Here is a 20,628-nt window from a genome sequence, read left to right on the forward strand (position 1 = left end):
TTCTTACTACGGTGCTAGATTATAGATAAGTCATACCGAATTACACAGCGATTCGTGAATCAATGTAGCCCAGCTAGGTACTCCGAACCACACGCCCCGCTTGTACCCTAGGCACAAGCAGGACCAACCCACCACTCTCCTGTCAAGAGGTCTAGGTTCCTATCTAAACATGGACTTCAAGCCCCCACACCTGAGTCCCAGACTCAGTGTGGTGCTTTGACCTCCACCATCCCTGCCTCTAATCAGTTGGTCCGAAAAGAGCCGGAACCCATGACAAGAGAGCAACGAGCCTTCCCGCTCTCATAAGCAAGTTTGTGCTCAGGATAATAAGTCTATGACCTGACTAGAATTCAATGCAACGGCCAGCCCTTAATCGACACGGACAAGAAAAACATTGCAACCAAGCTATCACTGCCCGGTCTCCATTTCCATTCACCATTTTATCATGAGAGTAATATTAATAATCACCTATTGCGAGTAACGGCAGGTTACTCACGTTACCGAAAAACCTAAGCAAAGTAGCTACGTGCACCTGTACTAGTAGGACTCATAGGACAGATATATTTATGCAGGTGGTTTCCATAAAATGTCTATAACGTAAATGCACATCACAGATATATATATATATTCAATGATTATTCAAAATAAGGGTTATGCATCGGGGCTTGCATTGGGCAGGCACGGTGTCAGCTCAGTCAGTCAATGGTGGCTCCGGGACCTCCTCCTACACGAGAATTTCCTCGTACTCATCGATCACCTCCTCGAACCCGTGATCTCCGATGGTCATGACCTCCGCCAACTCGTTCTCTACATGCATACGATGATGATGCAACACTTAGCATTTCGGCAACACCAACTCTTAAAATAAGAATACACATGGTAAACTACTAAGCTAGCTCTAATGACTAAGATACTATGTTAACTATCATCTTCATCAAGTAAAGTGTTGGGTTCAACTAACAGACACCTAGCTTTACAAATGAAGGATATATCTCTATTTCTACTAATGATTTAATGTATATTTGAATCAAAGAGCATTTAACTACCCTTATGTCAATTCTATTCTAAAGCTACAAAAATTATAGTGAGCACATAATAATACCATGAAGCTACTGTAAAATTTTCAAAGCTAAAGCTATCACCATTTTGCCATAAAAAATCCTACAATATTTAACCTAATAATATCCAGCACTCTCAAATGATTTAATAGCTCCTAGTATCGATAAGTATATATATGAACTAAATATACTAACAGATAGAGCGCAATTTTAGGAACTTAACAAAATTGGTTTCACAATTTTTGGATACCTACATGATTTGATATGATTTACCAAAGACCAGCTCAGAAATACAAATGAAAAGCTATTTCTATTCTACACGAAAAAGCTAAACTGATTTCGGCCCAATGCGCGCGCGTGTGCGCGCAATGAGGAAGCGGCACTAGAGCTGCGACTAGCATGCGCACGATGAAGAGGGAGTCAAGGTGAGTTAGTGGTGCAGTGGAATTGGCGTGGGGTGAAGTGGTGGAGGCTGGCCACAGCACGGGCAGTGACGGGCCTTAACGGCACGGCAGCGGGCAAAGCTCCAAAATTGGAGCTCGGCGTGACGCAAGTCAAAGCGGGGTGGGGTCAGCTAGATAGGGGGTGTGAAGGTGGAGACACGTGCACGAGGAATTGATGAGAGGTGCTCACTCTCTGGCTTCATTGTGACGCGACACAACGGTGGCGGAAAACAGATGGAGAAGAGGGAAAGAGAGAGATGGCGCGGTAGGTGGGCTCGACTCGTCCTTGCCTTGGCGGGACGCGAGCGGCGAGAATGAGAGGCCCACGTGTCGGCACTACGGACAACGTGCGCGCGCATACGATCAGCGTGGCCCACGCGCCGTAGTGCCATAAATGGCATGGCGATGGTGGCTTGCCCATGTGTGCGTGGTAGAGGCGACACGCACAAGACCGGCAATAGCGTAGAGGTGCAGCGGATCAGCGCGGACGCGACGATGATGCGACGACAGCGGCACCATTGTGACATGAGTAGTGACGGTAGTGCGGACACGATGGCAGCGCAGCGCGGCCACGGCAGCACCCAAGACGGCAGCGTGAGGCAGAGCAGCAGGGCGCGGTGCTAGTGGCTCGCTGCAGTCGGCCTTGGCCAAGCCCAGGCGGCTCGACCGGCCAAGCGCGGTGGCACAGCTAACCGCGTGGGATGCGGCGATGTACGCGGCATGAGAAGGCCACGCGGCGACCGCGCACCCTGCGCCAACCAACCCGAGATAGTGATACGAACGAATTTTAAAGCGTTCAACACGACCAAACGATTGCTCCTAAACCTAAACCATCTTCACCATGCTCAAGATGGCACATGAGACTACCAAATCGAGCTATAACACTACACCCTTTAACCCATTCTCTCACAATAAATTGATAAACATAACATTGTCTAACTATTGGCAGACTTGAAAATTTCTAAGTTTTTGAGCTCAATTTGATTTTCATTTGCGATTTCTAAGCTAGTGGAAATATTAGCTTGTAATATACTTTTTTTACCACAAGTATTTCATTGTCATCTACAATGTTTGTACTTCCAACTTTATTAAGGTGACACATATATGTTCTATAGCATTTTTGCTTAATAAAAATTAGTTTTAAACCCTAAGTGATATAACATGACTATCGAATCAACTTTCGTTTCGCATTTTAGTTGATCGTTTTGAGTTACAGAAATTGATCTACACACTTTATCGCATGCATTAACACATAAACATGATGCTCATGACATGTTCTAGTAAATGATTTATGGTGTAACACTAAGGGTGTTACACCTAGCCGGCTAGGGGCAAAGTCCCAAGAGTAATAGACGCAAATCCAACCGGCTTGAAGAAATCAAGTGCTCAAGCTTGCCAAAGTGATGCTCTCTCATAATCCACTCTCCTTTCACTCAAAACCCTAGGGGAATCAAAGATTGGAGCAAAGGGGAGAGGAGAGGAGTCTTGAATGCTTGGGAGTTGTTTTGACCGTGAGTAGGTTGCAATGAATGAGTGATGGTTAGAAGAGAGGAGAGAGCTATTTATACTCAAGGTAGAAATCCAACCGTTCAGATCTACGTTGAAAGTTCCGACGCAGATCTTGGGATTTCTGACCTATAAAAAACACTGTTCACTGCTAGGTCAAAGTCACAACGAGCAGGTCAACGTCGGAACTCCCGACATACGTTGAGACTTCTGACGGTCGGGACTCTCGACGTACGTCGGGACTTCTGACGAGAGCGGTCAATGAGCTAGTCAAGGTCCAGATGTCGGGACTCCCGACCTGAGTCAGGACTTCCGACAATCGAGAGTTTCAACTCACGTCAGGACTTTCGACAGCCACAGTCACCGCGTAGGCTAAGTGACTAGGCGTCGGGAGTTCCGATTTTCGTCGGGACTTTCGACACCAAAAGTCTCGAAAAGATATTGTACATGCTCATGAAGTGTAGAGCGTCTCTCTTTTGATTTTATTTTTATGCTTGAGCACTCTATCTTCCTTAGACCAACTAAGTTTACATCCCTCTTTATAGTGCGGTGGATCCTAAACTCAAAACAATATATAAAATCCTTGGAGAGCACTTTGAGTTCATCCGCCTTTACAACTTCAAGAATTGAGGGATACCATTTTATCTTTATCAACTCTTTGACTCTTTGATTGGACTAATAGCTGCGACATATCTTATTAAGATAACAGTAGTCCCTAATTTGGATGTCATCAATACACCAAAACCCATAAAGGGGGCAAATGCACTTTCAAGTGGTCAAGGCTCGGGATGACATGGAGATTGACAACGATCCCATGGAGGTTGACAACAATCTGTAGGATATTATAGAGATTCACAATGATCCCATGGAGGTCGACTAGGATGTACATAGAGAATGATTAATTATGCAACCAATGATATACATATAAAGGCCTTTTAACTTTTGCATAGTGTTGGCCTAATTAGTATATGTATTTTAGCTTTCGGCATGCTTGTTAGCTTGGTAGTGTCCACCTACTTATTCAGTATGAATGTATGGAACTCAAGTTGGATTCCTTTCAATTCGAGAGTACTGGCATGGTGCTTTCCTTATGTTTTCTAAGTGCGCAGTTTGGCTTTCTTTCAATGTAAATCTGTGTGCCTTATTATTTACCATCAAACTCAAGTTGGCTTCCTTTCAATCTGAGTACTGGAATTGTGCTTTTCTTAGATTTCTAAGTGCGTAGTTTCGCTTTGTTTCAATGTCAAACGTTAAGATTGTGTGCCTTAGTGTTCATCACTGTATCATACGGCGGTCTCCGATTGGTAATAGGACCCAACTGGCGGTGATGGCATTGTGCATTCACCGCTGCTTAGTTGCAAAATTTCTAATCCCACATTTGAACCCTCCTGCACGGAACTGATGAAAGTTCGATTCCCACATGGCGTAAAAGTTATGCAGAGAGCAAGCAACCCCTGCGCCAACATCCCCCTAACCCTTCCCCTCCCTCGCCGCCGCCCCCCTCTCTCCCCCCCCCACACACATAGCTTTTCTTGTCCTCATTGTTGCTGTTCGTCATTGTCGCTCCTGCTCATCACCACTGTTCAGCCCTTGCTCCACGTCGGTGCACATCGCCGGCTTGCCCGCATAGATTTACAGGCACATGAACTGTTGCTATTGCCGGCGTTGCCACTCATGCTCACCACCGTGAGATCCAAAGGCAAGTGTAATAAGGCCTTACTTGCATCGTCGTCCCTTCTCCTCGAAACCCGTCTCCTTACTAATGTTTATTGATGCAATTCCATGGCAGGGTGGCCTCATCTCTTTGGCTGGTGGTGTCCTTCCAGATGAAGGAGGCCCACAACATGAGGAATGCAGTGGACAGCCTCTCAAACGATGTGCTTGCCGACATCTTCAGCTACCTCTTCGTTCGGTCCTTGTGTTGCTACAAGTGTATTTGTCGCTCCTAGAGGCGCGTCATCTCCGACTCCTATCAATGTAAGAAGCTTTCATAGACTGTCATCGGCTTCTTCTATGGCAGCTGGTGGAAGGGCAATCACCACTTCACTAGCATCACCGGTGAACCCTCCTTGTCCTTCGTGCCCTTCCCCCTTAAAAAAGTCCTAGTCTTAGATTATTGCAGCAGCCTTGTCCTTTACTGGTGTGCTGGGCCTGATGGATTATGTCGCTATGTTGGTTGCAATCCAACGACCGACAAATGGCATGTACTGTCGCGTAGCATCCGTTCTATTGGTCAGGCTCGCTTAGGTTTTGAACCAACGTCCTCGCACTTTCATGTGATTGAATTTGTTGAGGTGGAGGGTGCGTGCGTAGGTGTGGAGATCTACTCATCTAAAATTGTAGTATGGATCTTTAAGGAATCTGAATGGGGCGAGGGTAGTATTGTTCTACATTCAAAATCAAGAAGTGTTTTTCTTAATGGTTTTATGCACATGGTTGAGTACTCTGCAATAGTTGCTGTGGATATGGAGGGAAAAGACATGGAGGACAATTCGTAAACCTGGTGGTGCTGAAATGTCCATCCATCAAGCTTAGTGTCACCTGTGTGTGTGATGTGCTGATTTTTGCAATAGGTCTTGGCTTTTAGTGTGGATACTTGAATACTATGGTACTGATAATTGGAATTTAAAGCATGTTGTGGACACGGAGGAACTATTTGGACGCATGAATATTAAAGTTGGTTGAGCTTTGTGATGAGGAGTTCAGAGTGATTACAGTTCACCTAGAATAGAATTTCATTTTCCTTATTGGAAAGGATAGAACATTGATTGCATATGACATGGAACGTAGAAAGATTCATGTCATCCATACCCATGTCATCCGCTTTTGTAGATCAAGAGGGCATTTCTAAATGAACAAGCCTTACTATCTTCCTTATATTCCCTTATTCATGGAGTCATTAGCAGAGCGGTAAAGATGTATTTCCTACATTTCGTCGTCATGACAGTCTTTGTTCAGGTAGGCAGTTGTTTTCATTCTATGTATGTATTCCAATTTTGGTTTGTTAACTAAAGAAGTGGTATTTTCAATATTATTAATTCTACTGCTTTGTTCAGGTTGTGGATCAGAGATGAATAAGAGGGGTTCCCTGGTGCATTGGCTACCAATCCGAAGGATGCACTAATTATATTTATTTTGCCTTGCAAGCAGGAGTGCCACATATAAGGAGCACAGCTACGTCGTTTCATTATGTAAGTCTGTATAGATTAGTACCTTTAGTATGCTCTATGTACAACTTGTGTTAGGACATCAGTTGAGAAAGATGTTATGGTAGCGTCCAATGTTATTGTAAAAAGTACTCTTGTTTGTGAACATGATTTATGGATGTAATAATTATATATATGTATGCTTTGTGTTCATCGAGCTATTAAGGGCCAGCTGAATTAGTAACTATTGTGAAATGGGATGAAATTCTATCACCGTCGCTATAGATATGATGTGGCAAGGATCAAAAGTATATCATCGCCGAATCCTCTAGTAACCCGACACCGACTAAATGATCATCAAAGGCGGATCGCGGTGCAAGGCGATGGTGACCATGACCTTTGTACTGGTGGATCGTACGCTGAAGCGATGGTGGTGTTAACCTCTACACAAGCGTCTCGACCGTTGAACCGACAGTGAACCTGCACCATTGATAGTCGGGTCGATGTACAAGGCGATGGTGCTGGTGACCACTACACAGGCGGTTGATGTGCCCACACGATGGTTTTGATAGCCTTGACATAGTTAGATCATTTGTCAATGCGGCGGTGTTAGTGTACATCCACAGCCGGGTCATGCTCCAATGCGACTGAAGTAAGGATCTAATCATGGACGAATCATAAGCCAATCGGCGGTGTTAGTGTACATCACAGTCGGTCTCAAATGGCGACGGTGAAGGCTATGACCATCACTATCGACATCTCACTACCGAGGCCAAAATTGGACTACGATGTGGGTTATGACGTGGCTGTGAAAGGTGCGAGTGTAGCAGTGTAACAACAATATTTGTGGACTAATGTTTTTCATATGAGATGAAAGGTTAAGTTTAGTCCACAAAGTGAATGTGGGCTACATGAATGCTATGAAGATGAGATGGAATGAACATGAGATGCAGAAAGCTCAACAAGGAGAGATGGACGGACGATGAGATGCAATGAGGTGAAAGACAAGTAAAGGCAAAGCCACAAAGGTATATATAGGTTTTGTCTTTCACGACCATAAGGTGATTAGAGAAGTAATAATGAAGGCGGTCACCTTAGGACATCCGCCTTTGATAATATAGAGGTGGCCTTTTGATGTGTCTGCCTTCGCTAATCGGATAGATTGTCTCTGAAAATTGTTTTGTAGTAGTATAGCATTTTTAAAGTAACTATCGCTGTGAATAACTGCGAATGCAAGCTACACCTTGGTCTTGAAAGAAATCATAATGTTCATCATGCAAGCAAAGGTGAAAGGAGGTGGCAGGTGCCATGATTTGAAGTTCAGAAATGCTATAGGACACCTATGTGTTTTGTTGTTTGTTGGCACACGAATTTTCTGGCCAGTGGATGGGCATCATGCGTGTCTACCATTTTGTTTGGGTTGTTTCTCTTGTTTGGAGGGCCCACCTTGTCGGTACTATTGAAAAATTGGGAGTCACGCCAGTCCATTTCTGAGTGCATTTCCCCATTGTCTTCTTCCCCACGACGCTCTGCCCCACGACGCGCGCCCAAGGAATAAAGCGGAGGCGAATACATTGGTGCTGCAGCGATTGCTCCAGTGAACTCGCGCTTCCTCGTCGTGGACTGCTGCCGAAGGTGTGTACTCGATCACGTTTGGTAATGTGGAGTAGATTTCATGGATCTGTATTGGGATGGAGATTTGGGTGGGGGATTTTGGATGTAGCCAGGCGGTGGGGATCGATGGGGTAGGGGACTCTACTTGGAGCTCAGTCGTGCCGACGTGGCGAGTGGAGCGCGTGCTGCTACGGCCTATAGGGATGATGTGGGGAGCGAGCGTGCGAGCGGGGGCATCAGAGGGGATTCAATGATCCCATTCGTGCCGGTCCATGCCGAGGCCCATACTGCCCGGCCGCCCGCCTATACGGAGGTGGTGGCGGGATACGGGAGGACAGGTGCTGATGTAGACACCATGGCACCTTCGTTCGCATCGATGACGCCTACGCGTGCCATGGGTGTCGTCGCTTCTTTGTGGCTGCAAAGACGCTTTGGTCCGTTTGCCAGTGTTAGTTCAAGGTTGCATTCATCAGCGAGTGTAGACCCTAGTCCAGGTGCTGTGGCCTGTGGCCTTTTTGCAGCCGGTGAAGCTGTGAAGCTGATGATCTGTTGCTGACGATTTGTTACCGCCTTCTCACCGCATCTGATGTCCAGTTATCGATGTTTCGTACAAGCATCAGCAAGTAAATTTATAGTGATGCGCGTTAGGCCCGGATGGTGCGCTAAAGGACACAAGATTTATACTGGTTCGGGCCGAATGTCCCTACGTCCAGTCTGTTGCTGCTTATGTTATTAGCACCAAAAAACGGTTCGTAGTAGGGGGTACAAACGATCGAGAGAGGGACTGGTCCCAAGTCTCTGATGGAAGGGTCAAAAGGAGGCCAAGAGCTTGGTAGCAGCTTGACTGTGTGTGTTGTGTGTTGTGCCGTCAAAAGTCGGTCCCTTTGTTGGAGGAAGCGCATCCCCTTTTATAGATGAAGGGGACGGCTTTACAAGTGAGAGGGTTTGGGTGCGTACGCTATCTAACCTTGTTGCTCACGTCTACCCAGCCTTGTTGTCTATTCTGGTGGGTGCGAAAGGATGATAAGCGCCTACAATACTGTCGATGCCTTTGTAGAATGTCAGGATGGCTACAGAGTACTGCCCCGCGCAGGGTATGGACTATGGTACAGTGGTTTTGACTTATGAGCTTCTCCCAGCCTTGCTCTGCACGCCTTCTGGTTCCTATGAGTCTCTATCAGAGGGACGCGGGGTCGGGGTCCAGAGTATCGCTGTGGGTAAGGTCTTGCGATTAGAGAGGGCGTCTGGAGGGTGAAGCGAATACTCCGATCTGGTGGACCCAAGGGGCCATGAAGCGGGTGCCGCTCCCTTAGGACCATATCGTGGTGATAGCATATCCGTCATTTGTGGTGGAAGCGAGTCTTTTTCTGGACCATAGTGGTTGTCGTATATCTTCGTCGGGTTCCGTGTCCTAGAGCTGAAGGCGGCGCCTACAACTCTACAGGGCGAAGAGCACGCACCCGCAACACTTTTCAGGCTCTGCTACGCCTAGAAGGGTCTAAAGCACCCATCCCGTCGTTCTCTGGCAATACTTTTCCTGCCAGGGCGCAGGGTATGGTCCTTGAAGCCGCGGTTGACCCGCACGTCTTGTCCTGCCCTGTACCTATCATCATGAGGGAACAGGGAGAGGTTGTTAGGCAAGACGAAACCAGTCCTTGGACATCAAGTGAGGCGAGGTTCGTCCTTGGACGTCGGGCGAGGCGTAGACCAGTCCTTATCCCTCGGGTGAGACCGAGCCCGTCCCTCGGGGGTCAGGCGAGGCGAAGTCTATCCCTCAGCCCTCGGGCGAGGCGGAGCTAGCCCAAAGGCGTTGGGCGAGGCGAAGTCTATCCCTCAGCCCTTGGGTGAGGCGGAGCTGGTCCAAAGGCATCGGCGAGGCGGAGACTAGCCCTTAGCCCTTGGGCGAGGTGGAGCTGGCCCGAAGGCATCGGGCGAGGCGGAACCAAACTCCCGTCATTCAGGCAAGGAACGTAGCGACGCCCTTGTCCGTCCAGAAGTTTTTAACGTTCGATGGTTATTGGTTCCACTTCCTGGGGTACCCCGGTGTTAGGTCCCCGACAGTAGCCCCCGAGCCCCCGGGCGATTCGGACAGAATCATCCGGTGGGTGTTTTCAATTTTGTCGGAGTTAATTTGCCAGGGGGTGCGCGCGAGCGCACCCGATGGGTGTAGCCCCCGAGCCCCTGGGTGACTCGAGTAGAGTCGCTCGGGGGTACTATCGGACCCTTCACGGGTAAGGCTGAAGAACTTGGTTTTTTGTCGACGGGATATTTTTAAGGGAATCGTGGTATTCCGTTCGCGGGAATTTTACTCAGTGCCGGCCTGGCTGGGTCCTGACTGTGGATCAAGGCCCTGGTGACGCTTGCGTCTTTGAGTTCTGGTTTCTCGCGGGCCCATCCTTCGTTGGGGCGGCCATTGAGTTGGTTTGGGCCGACCCCCGGTTGTTATGGGCCTAGACGGATTAGAGAAGAGATTTTTCTGGTCCACGTCCCCTCTGTGGGAAAAGAGTCCGGTCGCTTTGGGAAGGCGAACTGTCCGGCGTGATTTTGGTGGGAGAGGATAGGGATCGCGGGCGCGTGTCCCGCGACATGACGCGACGGTGCGCGTGGCAGGCCCGGAGATCGAGGCTGACGGTTGCCCTTCTCGCATCCGTCGCCCCTATAAAACCATGAGGTTCGCCCCCAGGGTTCCGTATTTCGCCCCCTGGCCTTCGCGTCTGAAACCTCCGCCGCCAATCGCCCTAGCCTCCTGCGCCCGCGCTGCCGCCACCGTCAAACTCGTTGTTGTCTTCTGTGCCCGCGCTGCCGCCATCGTCAAACTTGTTGTTGCCTTCTTCTCCGTGCTACTCCTGTTGTCGCAATGGACCCGGGGTACAAATCCAACATCTCCCTTCGACGCCTAGAGGGCCTTGTCCGCCGAGGCCTCCTTTGCCCGTTGACCGCCGCCGAGGAGTGGCGACTGCCCGGTGAGGAGGAGGAGCCGCAACCGCCTGAAGGGTACATCGTGTCTTTTGCTCACTTCCATGAGTGGGGATTCGCCATGCCCGCCCATCTGTTTTTCTGGGGATTGCTGGACTATTATCAGGTGGAACTGCAGCACCTTAGCCCCAACGGGATCCAGCACATTGCGGCGTTCGTCGCCCTGTGCGAGGGGTTCTTGGGGATCGATCCCCACTTTGATCTGTGGCGGTATATCTTTGCCGTTAATTTGGTGAAGAGGCGGGTCAGGCAGCAAGAGCTGCATGCGCCGGTGGGGTGCGTCAGCATCCACCTCCGCAACAACCGAGGGAGGATGTACCCGCTAATGCGTTTTTCCACCTCCAACAAGGGGTGGCATTCGCAGTGGTTTTATATCAAGAACGACGCCGCCGCCCCCTTGCTAGCTTTCACCGGGCGCTACATCTTGGAGGCCCCGGGGTCATGGGGGTGGGGTGTCCTGGGCAAGAACAAGAAGCAACTCAACAGCCTTCTCGTCGCCATCCAAACTCTAAAGCAGAGAGGCATGAAGGGGTCAGGGATCATCGGCGCCTACCATGCGAGGAGGGTGGCACCGCTGATGGCGCGCACGCTTCCCCTATATCAGATGGTGCCCGAGGCGTCGTTTGAAGGGACGGTGCTCGTCGACGAGGCGCTCCCTTTCTCTGAAGTGGCACAGCGAATCAAGGAGGCGATGGAGCCCACGAAGGACTTCGCTGGCGCTGTCCTTGACTTCATGTATCCGGTGCTGGCGCATCCCCCAATGCGACCGGAATCGGGGTTTGTTGACTTCGTAAGTTTTCTTGCCTCGTGCTCCTTTCTTCTCTTGTAATTTCTGATCCCCTGATGTTAACCTTGGGATGGCGGGACCAGCCTGGGGGACTGCACTTCAAGGATAGCCCGGCTCAATTGCCGAAGGACCCAACCCAAGCGGCAGCGAACCGCACCACGGCTGGTTGGGACAAGAAGACGTGGGAGCTTGCAAAGAAGAAGGCGATATGGAAGTAGAAAGCTCGAGAATGAGGAGAGGAGACAAGCAGTGAAGACAATGATGATGACGACGAGTCGGATGAGGAAGCAGCCGGCGTGGATTGGGGTGACCTGGTGAATGAGGGCTCGTTGCCCACGCAGGGACCCTTCCCGTTCCACGCAGAGGGAAGCGAGTCTGCGGGAGCAGCGGAGCCAGGCCCACCCCTGGGTCCGGTGGGAGCCGGTGGATCCACCGCTACCGTTCGGGTGCTGGTGGAGGATCGGTGGACGGGAGGGGTCGGATCCAAGACCGTCCCCGCAGTGCTGGTGAAGGGGGGCGGCTCCGACGCCACGCACCGAGAGGTAATGGAGGGGAGCGGCTCTGGTGCCGCACCCCATGAGACGGTGGAGGGGAGCGGCTCCGACGCCACGCCCCATGAGACTGTGGAGGGGAGCGGCTCTGGTACCGTGCCCCATGAGACAGTGGAGGGGAGCGGCTTCGACGCCACGCCCCGTGAGACGGTGGAGGGGAGCGGCTTCGACGCCATGCCCCGAGAGGTGATGGAGGGGAGCAGCTCTGGCGCCGCGCCTCATGAGACAAGGGAGACGAACCCCCCTGCCTCGGAGCAGGGGGCAGGCTTGAAACAGTCCCGCCCGCATGAGTTAGAGCGGGGGTCTAGGGGTTCATCCCCAAAACGTACCCGCCGCCCAAAAGCATCAGAGTACGTCATCGACTCCCCTCATTGTTCCCTTTATTTTTCTGTTCCGATCTTACGCTTCTTCCTCTTTTGTAGATTCTTGCGACGGGGCCGCCCTCTAGGACCAGCGCCCAAGAAGAGCCTTGCCCTTCAGATGGGATGGCTGGTGCTGCCCGATGTCGCCCCTGTTTCGGGCGGGAGCGCTGTGGCCTCGTTGGCCGGTCCGGCGGCGCCCGCGGTGGCTCCTGCGCCCTTGGCAGCTGCTGAACAGGCGACCGCGACCGTGTCAGGCCAGGAGCAGCCGGACATAGCCGTGGTCGTGTCCGAGGGGGTGGCGCAGTCCACGCCTCCGGTGGCCACAGAGACGGCACCCGACACGGATCGGGCAGAGTTGGATGCGGCCACAGTGGCGTCCGAGGGAGCGGCGCAGTCCGCGCCACCGAAGGTCTAGATGGGGGAGGCCGCGACCGCGTCCGGCCCGGTGGGGTCGGATGCGGCCGTGGTGGCCTCCAAGGTGGGCTGAACGGGGGAGGATACAGTCGGTGGGTCTCCGGGTGTCTTGGCGGTGGTGGGAAGGACTCGCCGGTCGTCGCCCCCAGCCCTATTGTTGGGGGGCAGCCGTTCGCCCGCGTGGAGCGAGCTGACGCTCCATTGGATGGATGCTCGGGATCCATCGTCGGCTCCGTTCTCGCTTGATGATGTTGCCAAGAGTGTGGAGCGGGAGAACCTTGACATCAGGTTCTCGGCCGTGATCAATGCCTTGAACCAGGCCAATGGAGCCCTACGCGAAATCATCATTCCTTCTAGCCGGGTATTCGCCTTGTTCTCCTCCTTTTCGTATCCTTGTGTTTTCGTGTTTTTGATACCAATCTTCTTTTTAGAATCTTGCTGCCCGTAGCCAAAACAAATCTCGATTTCTCTGCAAGCGAAAAGCAGAGTAGGACCGCCTCACCGAGGAGGCCCGGCTGCGAGGAGATGTGAGCGCGCATCTTGCTGTCATCCAGCGGTGGGAGGCCGAGGCACGTCGTGATGTGGAGGAGTTCCATGCGATGTTTGAGGATTTGTCGGCGAGGACGAAGCTGGATGAGGAAGAGATCGCTAGGCTCTAAAAGGAGCGAGACGAGCTACTGTAGAAGAATGCCGTGGCTAGTGAGCGGGCCGGCGAGCTCTTGGCAAACCAGGATGCAATGGTGGTCGATCGGGCCATCCGAGAGCGCGACGAAGCGTGTCCGGAGGCCAAGGCACGCCAGGCGGATCTTGGAGTCGAGGTGGCCCGACAGCTAGATGTCGAGGAAGTTTCTGCTGGTCTACGCGCCGATCTCGCCGAGGCGCAGGGGCTTCTTCAAGTCAAAGGTGATGAGTATGATCGCCTGTCTTCCACTGTCCTGGTGGTCTGTGATGACCTATGGGTGACGCAAGAGGAGAGGGATGGTTCCCTCGCGGTCCGTGCTGCTGGTATCACAGCACGCGTGGGCTAGCTTGAGGAGAGCACCTTTCGCCTCGGGATCACCCAAGCCTTCACTGTCGTGCATTCCCATTATGCTCAGGAGATTAACCTGGAGGTGATGAGCCAAGGCTTCACGCCTGTCTATGAAGATGCTGAGCTAGATGAGATGGAGAAGGTGGTGGCTCCCCTTGCGCGGAACCTGGCAGACAAGCTAAAAGAAGAGGTTCTCCCTTCGCGGAAGTAGTTAGTGGAATTGGTTTGATGAACACTTATTTGTAATATGTGAACAAGTGTTAGTGTTTTTGTGTCCTAGAAAAGGTTGCGTAAGTCTTGTTTCGTTTGTTTTGATCTTACCTTCTCTTTTTGCGATGAAAAAGATTTAGACAATCGACCCTTCTGTTTTGTTAAGACCATAGGGCCTGAGGTTTTTTTTTGGGAAACTTGATTGTGCTGGTGAGCAAAATTACCGTAGCTGTCTGGGCGTGGGCTTTTTGCGGTCTTACCAGTCTGTTCCGTCGAACCTTGTCACTGGTCTTGATGCGAAGAGGAGGTCAAATGTAATATTTTCTCAAAAAAAGAAAGGAGGTACCCATACCTTTATCAGCCCCCGAGTGAGATTCGACCCTTGCGGTTGCTGGGGTCGGATGTTACTGGAGACCAGAGCGAGGGAGGTGAACTTATGTTTGTATTTAGTCGAACCTTTTACCTAGGACTTTGATGATCGCTGTGTGACCGTGCGCTATGAGCTTGCTAACGGGGATGTTTGGACGGAATCCGATCCCGTTTGCTTCGTGGCGGGATCGACGAAGCCTTCGGGGGGTGTTCCATTACTCCTTTGTCCGCCTTCCAATAGATTCCCCCTCAATGGGGTTTCTATCGGCTCGGCTAGAGGCTGGATTGAACAAGAAGGTTGAGATGACCTTATTCGCCTTAATGCGGGTCGGGCAAAGGCCGTTGAGGCTCATCTGTGTTTTCTCCCCTAGCTCTTGTTCGACGCGAGGCGGCCCCGGACCCTTCGCTGGTCAGCCATCGAACCTCGATCTCTCGATCTTGGATCGAGTGGCTCAAGCCCCCGAGCCCTTGTGGGTCTGCTAGGGGTCGGCCATGTTTTCGCGCGCTATCCCGTCCTCGGTTTCCACGGCCAGAGGGGCTGAGTTGACGACACTTGCCTCGATGGCTCGAGTGTCGCGCTCAATGAGCTCGCTAACGGGTATGTTCATGTGGAATCCAGATCCATCATTCGCTGACGGGGTTGGCAGAGCCCTCATGTGCCATTCCATTACTTCTGAACCTGCCTCCCGGCAGATGCCCGAGCCATTTGTTGGGCTCAGGCGGCCCGTTGGCCTCTCCTCGACGGAGATTCTGTGGGTCTGGCTCGAGGTTAGAATCGAACGAGAAAGGTCGAAATGTCCCTGTCCGTTTCTGGATGGGGTCGGGCAAGGCCACTGGGGCTCATTTCGGTTTTTCTCCCCTGGCTCTGTTTGACACGAGGCGGCCTCGAGCCCTTCGCGGGCCGGCCTTCGAACCCCGGTCAGGCGTCGCTCATATTGAATGAAGCGATTACCGCCTCGTGACACGACATGAAGCGTTGGGATGCAAGAATTTGCATATGCAACGTTTGGACGTATGAATTTAACATATGGCTCAATCGAAACGAAAGTGGAGGTCGGTAACGTTACCTTGGTGGTATGAGCCATGGGAAGCTCCTACCAGATGTTTCCGAGCCAGGTTTGGGTCCGATGTTTCCGATGAGGCTGGCATAACCTGCATAAGTATTGCTACTTTTGTTTTTGCGATTGATTTTTAAGCGATCTGCCAGCTTCCCCCTGAAGGGGGGCTCTGTAGGTGGACCCCTCCAAACTCCTTTCGGGAAGGTGGGAGCTAAGGCTAGTAGTGTGAGGAACTGTGAACGTGATTATGTTGGTGAACCAAAAAGACTCCATAGCCGACGGAGCGTAGGGTCTAGTGGTTCGTCCAGTTGTACTTATCGTTGTATTCCCACACGCTGTGCTTTTGGTTTCCCAAACGTAAGGAGGGGTCGGGCAAAGAGGGTGTTTAAACAAACATGCACCCTCGGCAACCCCCGAGCGATGTCCGTGCCTCTGCCGTTGCTGGGGTCAGAAGCTCGGTAAAGAATTCAATACTCAAAGTAAATAAACAGGGGTGCTTATCTTTGAGTTGGTCGTTCGTTCGTTGTTTTGCCTAGGCCGCCCGATCGACCCAGGAGGCCCGTTGGGCTCCCCTGGAAGGAGGTTCCGTCGTTGGGTTATCCCCTGGTCCTGCCTAGGGAAGCGAAGAGTCACCTGCAGGTGAGCGTGCCCCGGTTCTCGCATCGGGGGTGCATTAGTGGTGGGCCATGCTCGGGTGATGTTTTGGCTTACTAGGCGGCGTCCCATCGACCGGAGCGCGTCCCATCATTTCCGGTGCGTCCCCTCGGATTTAAGTCTGCCCGTGATTCTGTCAGCATTGATTTCGCATTTGCATTGAATAGGGGAAGGCAGAAAGTTTTTCATCTGAACCTTTCGCCTTTCCTTAGCTGCTAAGCCCCCTCTTTAAATAGGAGGGGGATGGAAGAGTTCTCGCCCCACCTCCCCACCAGCCTCTGAGCCGCCACCTCTTCTCGTTTCTTCTCTCTAAATGCATCAGCTCCTAAGTAAGAGAGGGTAATGTCAGGGAGAGAAGAACTCACAAGTTCGCCCGTGATTCTGGAGCACGATGTCGAGCTAGAGGTTATCCAACGTAGATGAGATGGGGCGGTTTGCCTGTGCTGAGGAGGGGTCGCCGCTGCCGACGGAGAAAGGGCGCCGGAAGGCGATGAGCGTTGTCGACTTTGCCGCTGTTGGTTGCGGCCTTCCCTCAGCGGGAGGCGCTTCTCTCCTCGTCGCCGTTGTTAGGGTTGTGGCTATTGACGATGGCGTAGTCCCAGGGCGTTCCAGCGGAGGCGCCGTCATTGGTGTTGCGGCTGATGATGATGACGTAGTCCTTGGGCATCCCGGCGAAGGGACACCACAGTCGCCGGCGTGGTGCTCGTTGTTGCAGATGACGGCACTTTCGAAGATCCGGCGGAGTGGTGGGACGTCGTCGATGGAGAGCGTGGCACGGCGGCCGTAGTAGACGAACTGGTCTGTATACATGCCCGGACGTTGCCGATGGAGAGCTTGGCGCGGCGGCCGTAGTAGACGAAGTGGTCCGTGTACATGCCCAGATGTTGCCGATGGAGAGCTTGGCGCGGCGACCGCAGTAGTACTCGTAGTAAAGCTAAGGAGAGACTGTAATTGAATAAGTTTGGGGAAGCCCCCGAGTGAACAGTCCTTTGGATTTTAGGAGTACACTAGTCCTTTGTGTGATGAAATCACTTTGTAAGTGGTGAATTTGTGCAATAATGAACAAGTTTTCCATCCTTTGTTATGGTAAACAGTTTTTTTAGTTTCCTCTTTTTGTGAAGAGGTTTTGATGCCTTCTCATGCCCCAAATCCTAAAAAACTAGGAAAGCGGGAGAATTGATTCCGATTATGCTGGTGAGCAAAGAGGTTGTAGCCGCTGGGGCGTGGGTCTCCCGCAGTCCTACCAGTTGTACTCAGAATTTGTTCTTGAAATCTTAGTTTTTTAGGACTTGTTATGAGAAGAACCGAAAAACTTAAATAAAGTTTGCAAAAGATATCGACGGAAGTGCTTGCAAAATGTGCTTGTATTATTTATATCAGCCCCCGAGTGAGGTCCGGCCCCTCGCGGTTTGCAGGGGTCGGATGTCACTAAAGATCAGGGATTTGTAAAGACAAAAACTGATAAGAAAAAACATGTGTTTATTTAAGGATAAAAATGACGTAGCTGTTCAATGTTCTAGGCGTTGGTGAAGACCTCGCCGTTGATGGTTTTCATCTTGTAGGCGCCCAGGCGAAGTACTTCCGCGATGACGTATGGCCCCTCCCAGGGTGGGGAGAGCTTGTGGCGGTCCTTGTTGCTCTGCACGAGGTGGAGGACAAGGTCCTCGACGTTGAAGGCTTGGTCTCGCACCCGTCGGCTGTGGTACCGTCGCAACACCTGCTGGTACTTGGCCGAATAGAGGAGGGCGATGTCACGGGCTTCATCTAACTGGTCCATGGCGTCTTGGTGGGATGCCTCGGCCCCCTGTTCGTCGTATGCTCTGATTCTTGGTGCTCCATAGTCAAGGTCTGTTGGGAGAACAACCTCAGATCCGTAGACCATGAAGAAGGGTGTGTAGCCGGTGGCCCGGCTAGGGGTTGTCCTTAGGCTCCAGAGCACCGCCGGGAGCTCCACGAGCCAGCGCGCGCTGAACTTGGTCAACTGGTTGAAGATCCTAGGCTTAAGACCTTGCAGGAGCATGCCGTTTGCGCGCTCGACCTGCCTGTTCGTCCGGGGGTGCGCGACGGCTGCCCAATCGATCCGGATGTGTTGTTCATCGTAGAATCGAATGAATTTCCTGCCGGTGAACTGCGTGCCATTGTCTATGATGATGGAGTTTGGTACTCCAAAGCGGTGGATGATGTCGAGGAAGAACAGCACAGCTAGCTCGGATTTGATCGTAGAGATCGGTCGAGCTTCGATCCATTTTGTAAACTTGTCTATGGTGACAAGTAGATGGGTGAAGCCCTCGAGCGCCTTTTTGAGTGGCCCAACCAGGTCGAGCCCCCAGACCGCGAAGGGCCATGTGATGGGGATCATCTGGAGCGCCTAGGCCAGGAGGTGAGTCTGCCGATCGTAGTACTGACACCCTTCGCAGGTGCGTACAATTTGCTTGGCGTCGGCTACTACGGCGGGCTAGTAGAAGCCCTGTCGGAATGCATTCCCAACCAAGGTCCTTGGCGCAGCATGGTGACCATAGACCCCACCATAGATATCGCTCAGCAGAAGTTTTCCCTGTTCGCTAGGGATACAGAGCTGCAGGATCCCGATGTGACTCCGTTTGTAGAGTTTGCCCTCTACAAGAACAAAGGACTTGGCGCGGCGCGTGAGTCGTCAGGCTTCCGTCTTGTCTGCCAGTAGTGTGTCGCGGAGGAGGTAGTCGACGTAGAGCGTTCTCCAGTCATTGGGAGGGTCGGACTCTACTGCTGGATCCTCTTCAAGCTCCATGACCTCAGGGTCGGGCGGAGCAGTCGGCGGGTCGGCCCCTGGGGCCGGATCAGGCGGGTGAAAGCTCTAGTTTGGTTTTGGTTAATTGATGAAACCCTAAGTGCTAACCTAGTGTATCAAGATGATTATGAGATAGGTAGCACTACTCCAAGTGATGAAGCAATGGCGAAGATCATGACAATGGTGATGGCATGGTGATGGTCAAATGCTTAAACTTGGAAAAGAAGAAAGAGAAAAACAAAAGGCTTAAGGCAAAGGTATAAAATGTAGGAGCCATTTTGTTTTGGTGATCAAGACACTTAGTGAGTGTGATCACATTTAGGATTAATAGCCGTACTATTAAGAGGGGTGAAACTCATATTGGAATGCGGTTATCAAAGTGCCACTAGATGCTCTGACTCATTGCATATGCATTTAGGATCTAGTGGAGTGCTAACACCCTTGAAAATGTTTGTGAAAATATGCTAACACTTGTGCACAAGGTGATACACTTGGTAGTGTTGGCACATCTACAAAGGAGGTGGCGCTTTCGGGAAAATGAAATGCCTATTTTCTATTGCGCTGGATGCAAATTCTTGTGGTTGGCACATTGGATCAAGGGTGAAGAAGTTAGAAGTGAAAACGAGTTGATCGCGAGGACGCTTGCGTCGATCAACTGACCGGACGCTGGTTTCTGCGTCCGTTCAAACTGACGGGTCTGCACAGTACCGAGGGTATTGCACCGGACGCTGGTCTGTGTCCGGTCAAGGTGGACCGGACGCGTCTGGTTGAAAAAATATGCCTCGGGGAGCTTACTGGAAACGACCGGACGCTGGGGCTTCAGCGTCCGGTCAGTTTTACCGGAGCGTCCGGTCAGCTTCGTAGCCGTTGAAATCTGACGAATAGCGTTTGAAGCTGGTGACGCATGGCGTCCATCGGGCGACCGGACGCTGAGGGCCAGCGTCCGGTCAGTATGACTGGAGCGTCCGGTCAGAGCGCGTTTTGCCTAGTGAAGTGGTATAACGGCTCTATTTGATGGGGGCTCTATTTATAGCCCCATGGCCGGCTCAAGGGAGCACTCTTACACATTTTCATTGATATAGCAACCTTGTGAGCTTAGCCAAAGTTCTCCTACTCATCTCCATCATTGATCCATCATCATTGTGAGATTGGGAGAGAATCCAAGTGCATTGCTTGAGTGATTGCATCTAGTGGCACTTGGTATTCGTGTTGCGCTGCGGATTTCGCTCGTTTCTCTTGGTGGTTGCCACCACCTAGACGGTTGGAGCAGCGGTGGAGGATTGGCACGAGTCGGTGATTGTTCGTGGCCGCCTTCGGTGATTGTGAGGGGAGTTGTACCTTCCCCGACGGAGTGCCAAAAGGTAACTCTAGTAAATTGCTCGTGTCATTGAGTTACCTCACTTGTGGGTCGGTTCTTGCGGTGTCCTATCGTGTGGACGAGGTTTGTGAAACACCTCTTAGCCGCCGAACCACCAAGTGTTGGTCGACACAACGGGGACTAGCGTGTTGGCAAACACGTGAACCTCGAGAGAAAAATCGGTTGTCTCTTGTCATTTGCATTCTCCCAGTGATTGGCTTGATCTTCATCTTGTGATTGGTTCATCCCCTATACAGCGGTATAATCACCCTACTTACTTGTTTACATTCTTGCAAACTAGTTGATACAAGCTCTTTAGTGTAATT

General features: G+C 51.5%; 1 protein-coding gene across 5 annotated transcripts in view; it reads left to right on the forward strand.

Annotated features, from left to right (window-relative positions):
- Positions 1–20,628, forward strand: part of LOC136523687 (uncharacterized) — a 74,344-nt gene that overhangs the window by 24,981 nt on the left and 28,735 nt on the right. Inside the window, exons 2-3 of one of the 5 annotated variants that reach the window (XM_066517290.1) lie at positions 5,840–5,965; positions 6,064–6,360. The exons of 3 other annotated variants lie outside the window; for them this stretch is intronic. In XM_066517290.1, the coding sequence (XP_066373387.1) occupies positions 5,840–5,965; positions 6,064–6,081 (144 nt within the window). In that variant the 3' untranslated portion in view covers positions 6,082–6,360. Of the gene's footprint in view, positions 1–5,839; positions 5,966–6,063; positions 6,361–20,628 lie in introns of those variants that run through there. One more of the 5 variants, XM_066517294.1, reaches the window with a different exon arrangement.

Source organism: Miscanthus floridulus, chromosome 2 (genome assembly GCF_019320115.1).
Source record: "Miscanthus floridulus cultivar M001 chromosome 2, ASM1932011v1, whole genome shotgun sequence".
In the NCBI taxonomy this organism is placed as follows: domain Eukaryota; kingdom Viridiplantae; phylum Streptophyta; class Magnoliopsida; order Poales; family Poaceae; genus Miscanthus; species Miscanthus floridulus.